At 30.4% G+C, this 9,840-nt stretch overlaps 2 protein-coding genes across 12 annotated transcripts; one reads left to right on the plus strand and one right to left on the minus strand.

The window, feature by feature from the left end:
- Positions 1-1,905: 1,905 nt before the first annotated feature.
- sau (Golgi phosphoprotein 3 homolog sauron) lies at positions 1,906-5,715 on the plus strand. The gene is made up of 4 exons (XM_033481403.2): positions 1,906-2,564; positions 2,668-2,914; positions 3,014-3,189; positions 3,392-5,715. Exons 1-4 carry the CDS (start codon positions 2,316-2,318, stop codon positions 3,638-3,640), a joined length of 921 nt encoding a protein of 306 aa, XP_033337294.1. The 5' UTR covers positions 1,906-2,315; the 3' UTR covers positions 3,641-5,715.
- A 943-nt stretch (positions 5,716-6,658) lies between these two features.
- LOC117226747 (damage-control phosphatase ARMT1) lies at positions 6,659-9,625 on the minus strand. 11 transcript variants are annotated; one of them, XM_033481391.2, is made up of 7 exons: positions 9,510-9,625; positions 8,829-8,951; positions 8,636-8,741; positions 8,306-8,553; positions 8,041-8,226; positions 7,571-7,973; positions 6,659-7,496 (listed from the first exon to the last, which is right to left on the minus strand). In XM_033481391.2, exons 1-7 carry the CDS (start codon positions 9,623-9,625, stop codon positions 7,140-7,142), a joined length of 1,539 nt encoding a protein of 512 aa, XP_033337282.1. In that variant the 3' UTR covers positions 6,659-7,139. The 11 variants fall into 11 exon arrangements, with proteins under 11 accessions (XP_033337282.1, XP_076383331.1, XP_033337288.1 ...); XM_076527216.1 differs by lacking the exon at positions 9,510-9,625 and adding an exon at positions 9,208-9,349; XM_033481397.2 differs by lacking the exon at positions 9,510-9,625 and adding an exon at positions 9,208-9,347 and having other exon boundaries at positions 8,829-8,946.
- Between the last annotated feature and the right edge of the window lie 215 nt (positions 9,626-9,840).

The raw sequence follows: 9,840 nt of genomic DNA on the forward strand, positions 1-9,840 counted from the left end.
ATTGTATTCGGTCAGTGTGCATTAATGTTTCTATATAGACTCGTTTCGAGACGTTCGTTTTGCAAAGCGTTACGCTTTCGGAGTGTTATGCATTAATGAATATAGTATAGGGCATACGTATTGTTTTGCGAATACACGTATCACTTTATTGGTACTTTCGACGACACGTGCGCGGTTTAACTGTAAAACTTAATATTGCGCCACCAAACGACGAAATGCATACACCGTTGTTCGTGTTATCACAAATCGGTCGTTACTGTAGCATGGCACGTAAGTTTACATGATCCGGAGGTGTTTTCTTTTACAACATTATGGTTCTTGCTCGCAGAACAAGCTTGCGAAATCTGAGGACAAAAATTATTGTTACACAGATCTTTTAATACCACGAATAATCAAAGCGATTGACAATGCGTTGACTATTAACGTTAAATATTATTATTATATATCAACCTTGTTTTCATTTTCATATTACACTATTATAAGCGAACAATGCTTAATTTCAAATAAATGTTTTCGATATCTTTATTGAAAAATATAAATTGTAAACTTTAGTCTTAACATGTTGATTGGCGCAATAAACAAATCGCTTTAAATACATATATTGTTTATTTCGTGTATTAAGAATAACATGTCGCGTACATTTTTGACTCATAACAAAATTTCCATTAGCAGACTTTTTAGGAACATTTACTTTTATCCATAGTTATGAGATCATGGACATGTGTATTATGTTTACATCAATTATAAATAAATACTGCTCCATAAACAAACAAACACGGTAATTGATACACCTGGATCAATCAGATCCTACATTTGCTGCGCGAATGTTACAATAATATTATTATTAAATAAATGTACAAAATGACACTCTCAAATATGGAACGTTCTACAAAAAACTGGTAAGAACGCAGTTTTAAAGCGATATTAGATCGTAATTTATAGATTCATCGAATGAAACGTACAAGCCCCTTATTGCCGTTCCCATTGAAAGGACCACTGCAAGGGTAGGATGACCACGTTTTTGAAAAAAAAAAAATAGACATTTAAGTTTAAGACATTCCCGAGTGGAATTTTACAGTTTAGCTGAAGAAACAAATCGTAAAACATAAACTACAAGAGTTATCATTAGAATTATTTTTCCATCTGATTCTTAATCAATTTTTGCACGAAATAATCTACACACCTAATTGTTTTACTTAGCGTTACAACCACTAAACGGAATACAAATTCCAATACAGTAGGGACTCTGTCATCCGACGGTTTATTTTTTTTGCTTTCTCTCTATTCCGGTTGCTGACAGTAACTATCGATGGGGAAAATTACTAGTCTATTACCGTGATAGGCAATCGAAATAGAGATCCTATCACGAATGATTATTACGAATAACCTACACAAAATTTCTTTCACTGATAACTGTTATGAATAATTAGAATAAATTCTAATCATCGAAAATTATTATAAGTGACTGAAATATTATATAATTTCCTTCATCATTAACGATTTATAGCAACAACAAAATTTTCGGTTAATTGTAATTATTATTTGGAACAAAAATTAAAAATCTCTTAATTGTATGGTTTTTTTAACAATTTCTTTCATATTTCGCGATTAATAACTCGAACTTGAATAATAAATACATTCCGAAACTCGAAAATACATAACTAGAACTTGAATAATAAACAAATTCCTTATCTTTTACCATCAAAATTTGTCAAATGACTTTCAGTTTTGGTCCTTGATATATAGCAAATATATTAAATAAATCTATCTTTCAAAAATTAGTGCGAATCGCGCGTAGAATTTGGCGTAGTGATCGCAGGAAGAACTTACCGACGGAGCAATTATAATTTATATTTCTGAATAATGCAAGCTTTCTATAGACCCGTAAAACATGGTTCGCGATTCATGTCTCAGGCTCGATGACTGTCGAGAAGACCTCGATTGAACTTCGATAGATTTCTTTTCGAAAACATTAGCGCCGAGGTAAATGCATCGCCGAAACAACGAACTACGTTCAGAACGGTAGTGTTACGCATCACGTAGCTGATCCTTTTCTTGATCACATGTAGCGTGAGGGCAATAAAAGCGAGCAAATACACTTGTGAAATAAAGCAACAACGTCCGTAGGGACTGGCCATCTTGGAAAGATATGTCGCATCGGTCAAAACGTCAACAATATAGTGTGTATTGTTCGATACATGCCGCCAGCTTGCTTTAACTGCGGTTGACTACACGCCTAATCAACGGGAGTAAAGGCGACACGGTGGCGTATTTGACACGCGGACGTAATCGCAAAAGAAGCAGAGCTTCGTTGAATGATGAATCGCAGTGACGGATTGGTACAACGACGACGTGTAGTTAATAGCAGTAGTGGCAGTAGTCTAGGTCAAGATGGTTCAAACGATATTGGCCACAATGACAAATTGTCTGGCCATGGCGCAGATACAGATTCTTCTACGCAAAAAGATCTTAATTCAAATCCCACGATCGATGACGATTCTGATAAAGAGACACGATTAACGTTGATGGAAGAAGTCTTACTGCTTGGTCTCAAGGACAAGGAGGTTTGTTGACATTATTGGCCTACAGTGGATTTGCAAATGTAACATAACTACAGAGTAAGCGAGCAATTTATACCTAAGTTTTAAAATATATATTCTTTTGCAGGGATATACTTCATTTTGGAACGACTGTATAAGCTCTGGATTACGTGGTTGTATCTTGGCGGAACTTGGATTTCGTGGTCGTGTGGAATTAGAGAAAGCTGGTATGCGTAAGAAAGGACTCTTAGTGAGGAAATTACTATTGAAGAATGATGCACCAACAGGAGACGTTTTGTTAGATGAAGCTCTAAAACATTTAAAAGAAACTGATCCACCCGAAACTGTTCCTAGCTGGATTGAATATCTTAGCGGTTAGTATATACTGATTGTATATATGATATATATTGATTGAGAAACATACTTGTTCAATTAGTAATTTAGTACTTTAATAAAAATTTAAATTCATTTAGGAGAAACATGGAACCCACTTAAATTGAGATACCAGTTAAAAAATGTTAGAGAAAGATTAGCGAAAAATCTTGTAGAAAAAGGAGTTTTAACAACAGAGAAACAAAATTTCTTACTCTTTGATATGACAACTCATCCTCTTACTGATATCTTTGCCAAATGTCGTCTTGTAAAAAAGGTATATATGTCCATATATATTACGACGTTATATTCCACATTCACTATTTCCATTTGTAAAAAATATCTTATCACATGTGTTTGTGTGGGTGTAAACTGATAAGATTACTTACGTTTAGTTGGCTTTAAGGTTTTCATTGTATTGTTTTACATTTGTTAACATTATGCAGGTCATACTATAAGATGATTTTAATGTTTCACAGATTCAAGAAGCTGTATTAAATCGTTGGGTTAATGATGCTGGCCGGATGGATAGGCGAATATTAGCTTTAGTAATTTTAGCTCATGCAGCTGATGTACTAGAAAATGCATTTGCACCACTTTCTGATGATGATTATGAAATAGCAATGCGACGAGTACGGACATTATTAGATCTCGATTTTGAAGCAGAAGCTGCTAAACCCAATGCCAATCCAGTCCTGTGGGCTGTATTTGCTGCATTCACTAAGTAACAGATCTTTTACAAACTACAAGTGTATAAAGTAAACATTGGGTACTAGCGTGAATACTTGGGATTATAAATTTTTGCATGAATTTTAGTTGCAATCTGAAATGTAATATCTACAATCATTGTTAATGATCATACAATTCAGACCAAATACCTTAAACCCGACTGTATGAAGCAGATTTAGAGTATTAGTCATCTCCATTATTGTTATTTAATACATTTGATAGCAGAAATGTGAATGTTCATATTTAAATATTACAAAAATAACAAAATTTAAAGTATGAATGAGTATATTGCGTGTGGGGTAGTGCCATGTCAGTTAAGAAATGAAAGATTGCACTGTGCAGAGTTCTATCTCATATCTTCTCAGTATCTATTGTGTCTGAACATGGACTGAAAATGTTTATAGACACAGTGTTTATGTGGCTATCATGTAATGTCAAATTAAGTGCCACATTCCTGCTAGTTGTCTGAATGTTAAAGCGATGAAAGTAATTCTTTGCACAGTTGTGACAATGACGATGAATTTTTACTATTTCTTTAAATGTTCATAATAATAATTGAAATTGATTTATTTTTAAAACTATTTTTTATGAAAACATTACATTATAGCTTCACTAGGTGGCAGTAAAGTACTCAGATGTTAAAAGCATAATCTACAAATATCATTTTTGTTGCCCATTTAAGTCTTTCTTGATTTATCGTCAAGATCGATAACCAAATATATATTGTGAAAATATTTTCATGGAGCAAATCAATATTCATTCACACGTTTCGTTTTAATCATTTACGACATGCAGATACATTTTCAATGTTTTCTGTTATTAATTTATCATGTACATTGTGAACATTATAAGATGTGATATGTGAGTAGAAAAATGCAAACTGGGGATTTGATTGTTATAAGTAGAGAATCACTCTCTGCGAGAACAAAACAAACATCATTGTGTATAAACTTGGCTTTGTCAGAAATAAGTACTCTTTTTCTTTTCGTATAATGAAAAAAATGTAAGTAAACAGCACTAGCATCTGTCACTTCTAAAAATTTCTTGCGTATATATATATACAGCGATCAAAAAGTACTGAATATTATATTCAGTCTTTATAGTTACGAAAAATCGTATGATCTTATAAAAACATGTTTTTTTAAATCTTCTAACGACACTGGTACTATAAAAATTTAATATATAATTTTCAATGTAACATATCTTTTAAAACAAAATTATCATTCATGTGATTACTTATAAATTCTGGAGTTTACATATATCATAATTATTAAATATTCGTAATATGTATTCTTTTTACAATATTTATTTAACAGTGGCATTTCTATGTATTTAATTCACAAATTTTATTTGTGATATCCATTTACCTTCACAGAAGGAGGTTTATTCTGGATTTGTAAACATAAAATGATCATATTAATTTCAATATGAATTTCCTAAAATCTTGTCTTGATTCAATTATCATTTATATATTTGAACAATTTATAATTCTCAAACCGAAAAACATGAAAAATTCTATACATATTTACTGTTAACTGATAGTAAAGTAACTGAAAATTCTATATTTTTAGTAATAATGTTTCTGTTATTAATTTAATTAACCTACTAGCATAGTACTTCTTAAATTGAAATAACACTTAATCTTAAATATCTTTATGTGATTACATATTTCTTGGACCATCTTGAATGCATTAAATACAATATCGTTGTCCAATAATATGAAGATATATTATGTAATGTATTATTCACAATGTTGAGGGAATTTTTACATAAGTTTGTATAAAATATAAAATTATTTTTTGTTTCCGAAAATAATAAATTTATTTTTGTCTATATATATAATTTAAAAGTAATAAACAAAGATAAAGAAGTAGGAATTTTAAAATCCTTTATTATTGCTGCCTTAGTATTATAGCTATTGTTATTTCTTTATACTCGTATAGCAATACCGAAATATTATACATACTACATTTAAAGTAATATAAAACCAGAAGAGGTTTAGAAAGTATTAGTTATTGTTACATTTCTTGTATTATGACAAATAGTTAATAAACACAATAATTTTATACTTGCACATTATTGAAATATTTGCTTATAAATAATGAATAAACACTACAAAGTGGTTCTAAAAAACAGCTTGCTGGACAAGCATATTGAAAAGATATAATATATCAATCTCAATGCTTCCGTTAATTTAAATAATTTTTCAAATTATTGGAACTCTACTGCCACTTGGTAAAATTCTTTAAAATTCGTTTTACTTTTCGAGAAGTAAATATAGTACATATATATATAAATTAAATTACATGTCACTGATTCAAAGCAAATTAAACCATAAATAGCTGGCATTTTGTTTGGTTTCACAATTTTTTTAAAACACGTAATTTTAAGAATACATTTTTAAAGATGTATATGCATTAAAGGAAAAGAATCAAAATTCATAATTTTTAAGATTACAAATCATAATAGGTTATTGATCACAATTGATCATTTTAGAAATACGTGATAAACCAATCTAATAGAAGGTATTAAGCTCATTTTAAAAAAAACTTATTTCAATTGCTGGTTCAATAAATTTTATTAATTTGCAATATTAATCTGGTATCATGGATACATTTATATTGAATAAAAATCAATTCTTTTCAAGTAAATTATATAGTTTCAATATTTTTATTTGTTTATTTTTGTTGTATGCCCATATTTATTCATGGATTAAGATATTAGATATATATGTACATGTTTATGTGTATTTACGAATTGTAACTTCTTAACATATTTTAATTAAGAGATGTAATGTATATTGTACAAAATTAAGACAAGCAATGAATAACATGAAATTTCCATTTCCACAATAGTTATTTGGTTTTAGTAAATGTATATTACACAATTTTATTGACGAAAAGTTTTAATTTTCCATTATTTGAAATTACTTTCAAAAGCCAACATAAATTATATATTTTAAATATTATTAAATACTAAAACATATTCTCGTTCTTTTTAGACAAAATAAATAATCATTGAAAGTAAAATATATTTTTATTGTTGATTATTTATTAGAAATAAGTTTATATTTTACAAATGGCTTTTTTTATTATATACATCTCTGTACAGTATTGTATGTACAATTAAATCACGCATTTCAGTTAGGTGTATGAAAAGTTTACAGATTATGTAATCATGGTGTCCTAGATAATCAAGTATCGAAAATTTGTATTTGCAACAAGTATTTAAATTAGAAAATATGACAATAGTTAATACATAGTGACTTTTTGTAATTGTAGTAGTAAATAATTGGAAATATTTAATACTCCAGGTACCCATTGAATATTAACAGTCGAAACTACTTTAATAATTGAAGTATAAAAACAACTTGTACAGTTTTAGTTGCCATGCTGTATGCGTATGTACAGTTAATTATACACACTGAACACATAGTAACTAACATACAGGCACGAAATCAGATAGTATACAAAACTATGTATCTCCATTCTTTCATTTCTAACATATAGTAGAACATTCGCAAGTTCCAGCAAAGGTTGTTTGAATTAACCCATATTGACCCGTAAACATCCAACTTTCATTTTTTTCAAAAAGTTTATCTGCTATACCTGATTGCAAACCAACACAGACATCTGATTTTATTGTCCTTAAGCTAAGTATATGTGATGGTTGAAATCCTCTTAATGCTTCAGTAAATGTCGTGGTATATGCAAAATTTATATCGCCAAGTAATTTTCTATAATTTAAGTCCCCTTTAAATATTATTAATTGGGCTTCTGATAGTTTTGCATATAATTCTTTATCATGTTCTCTCATCTCGGCAAAATCATATGGTCCTGTCCAATAGGATTCTTCCTAATAACAATACACATAGAACATTAAATTTCATATTATATTTCACTGAATTACGTAAAAAAAAATTGCTATACCTCGATAATCCATGTGTTAGTTTTCAAATAATTGTTTGCTAGTTCAGCTAATTCTTCTAAATTTTTATTCAATGAATTATTCATGTATTCCAGAGTCCAGTGAAAATCATTTTTTGTTATATCACTTACATACCATGGATATTTTTTTACATAAAATCTTATTTTTGTGGCAAGTTTACTAGCCATCAAAAATGTTGCTAAACATAAATCAGTAAAAAATTCATACCCTGCATTATCCAGTACCATATCTATAATACATGTGCCATTAGTTTTTATTTTTCTTAATAAATTCCAAACAAATTTGGAATTGTCAACTAGAATATCTGATTGCAATGATTCCAGAATTTCTATGGAGTTTTCGCTTTGACTAACTTCTGCTGCAGCACTAAGTGATAAATCACATCTACAAAAAGAAATGCATTGCCAGCTTTGATCAAATTTTGCAAACAAATGCTGAAAATTAAACATACTTATTGCCCCAAAGGTTTAGGTGAAGAAACTTGAACAATTCGTGGATTGTATCATCCAATGATAAAAGGTTTGCTGTTTTTGTGTAGTTCACTGTATAAACACCCAAAGCTTCTATGCTAACTAATGAACCAGTAAAAGCACTTTGCTTCTGTTGTTGAAAAACGTCATAAGTATGCAAATATTTTCTGAAAATAAATACATAATTATGATATATATGTATATGTATATATATAAAATTATTTAGTACGAATTTTTAAACCATACTTAAGAGCAAATTCTTGTGCAAGGGTCCGGTACATGTAACATTCACAATACAACCAAAGTGTATTAAACCATGTAGGTGTAGTTCCTTCTATCTCAGTCCGTTTTACCAGATATTTATTCCATTCATCAGCATCATTATCTTGTGCATCAGGTACTGTTGGCAAAGGCTTCAAAGTCTTATTAGTAACCATTTCATTCTTTAATTTACTAATAAATCCTATGACCTGTTTAATTTCTTCGGATACATGCTAAATAAATATATAATTTTAAATACTAGATTATATAAAAAAATATTTGAAGTGTCAAGCAGCTCAAACTTATATACAATACCTCCCCATATAGTTTTGCAATATCTTCTTTGTTACGACTCAAGGTATCAATTATTTTAGTTAAAATTACTGGTAATCTGTCTTTGATTGTTATGTAAGCAAAACTTCTGTAATAAATATTAATAATTGCTGGTAATTAATTACTAGTAATTAAATAAATAATAAAAGGTTATATATTATTACAAATTATTTACCGCTTGTAAATCCCTCTTAGAGGTACGCCAGTGGGTGTATATATGTCTTGCAAATCGAAAATGTCTATGGAACTTGATTTTTGAGACATGACTTCAGAATCTGGAATCCTTGTTACGCCTAAACTATAATAGAGCAAGATCAGTTGTGCACAAAATGTGAAATCTAAAATAAATAATAAGGAAAGATAACGTTTCATGGTTTGGTGGCATATTACATAACAGCATTGAGATTCTGCTATTTACTGGGTGTTTGTTCTTTTATTTCTGTTAATTGTACTGTACTTTTTTTCAAATATTCAGCGGATGCAAGACGATGACGATCAACAACGAAAGGTACATTGTACATTATCGTCGTATGATAGTAACCACGTGGTCTTACCATAAACGAAGTATAGGAGTAGAATAGACATCCAATTTATTATTTTGTCACCCAAAAATGAAGCTTCAGAATCAGAAGAAGAAGTGTAATCGCTACATTTAAGAACCCCGACTCGGGGCAACCAGGTACTTGCTCATAGGGAAGGACAGTAACTGCTTTGTTTTGATTAAATAGCAATTCACAGCTGATCAGTGCTGCCCTCTTAACCAAAAATAAAGAGATGAAATGGCAAGTGAACAAAAAAAAAGTACATCAGCACAACCACATGCGAAACGTCACACATCAGAGCCAATGTAACTCACTTTACTGTGCTTGCGGTCTTACTCTTTCCGCACATCCGTACGCCTGGCGCACATACGGAGCGATATTCGACTTGCACTTGTAGCCTCGTAAGATTCTCGACCACATTGTTCAGCATATTTTCGAACGATACTTCGAATGTATACAGAGTGTCCCAAAATTATCGTATTTACGAGAAATGAGGGGTTCCTGAGGTTATTTGTAGCAACCTTTTCCTTAGCGAAAATGCAATACGTGGCTTCGTTTACGAGTTATTAACGAAAAATAGTGACCAATGCAAGGCAAGCGCGGGAACTTCGAGAGCCAGTTGCACGTGGCTTTGGCAGAAAGGCG

This window comes from Megalopta genalis, chromosome 17 (genome assembly GCF_051020955.1).
Source record: "Megalopta genalis isolate 19385.01 chromosome 17, iyMegGena1_principal, whole genome shotgun sequence".
NCBI classification, from domain to species: Eukaryota; Metazoa; Arthropoda; class Insecta; order Hymenoptera; family Halictidae; genus Megalopta; species Megalopta genalis.

Bases quoted from the DNA above. Each gene is read 5' to 3' on its own strand.
- sau (XM_033481403.2), top strand. From the start codon at position 2,316: ATGATGAATCGCAGTGACGGATTGGTACAACGACGACGTGTAGTTAAT. The intron at 2,565-2,667 runs GTTTGTTGACAT...ATTCTTTTGCAG, and splicing joins TTGGTCTCAAGGACAAGGAG to GGATATACTTCATTTTGGAA. The intron at 2,915-3,013 runs GTTAGTATATAC...AAATTCATTTAG, and splicing joins CTGGATTGAATATCTTAGCG to GAGAAACATGGAACCCACTT.
- LOC117226747 (XM_033481390.2), bottom strand. From the start codon at position 9,174: ATGTACAATGTACCTTTCGTTGTTGATCGTCATCGTCTTGCATCCGCT. The intron at 8,742-8,828 runs GTAAATAATTTG...TATTTATTACAG, and splicing joins CTAAGAGGGATTTACAAGCG to AAGTTTTGCTTACATAACAA. The intron at 8,227-8,305 runs GTATGGTTTAAA...ATTTATTTTCAG, and splicing joins GCACAAGAATTTGCTCTTAA to AAAATATTTGCATACTTATG.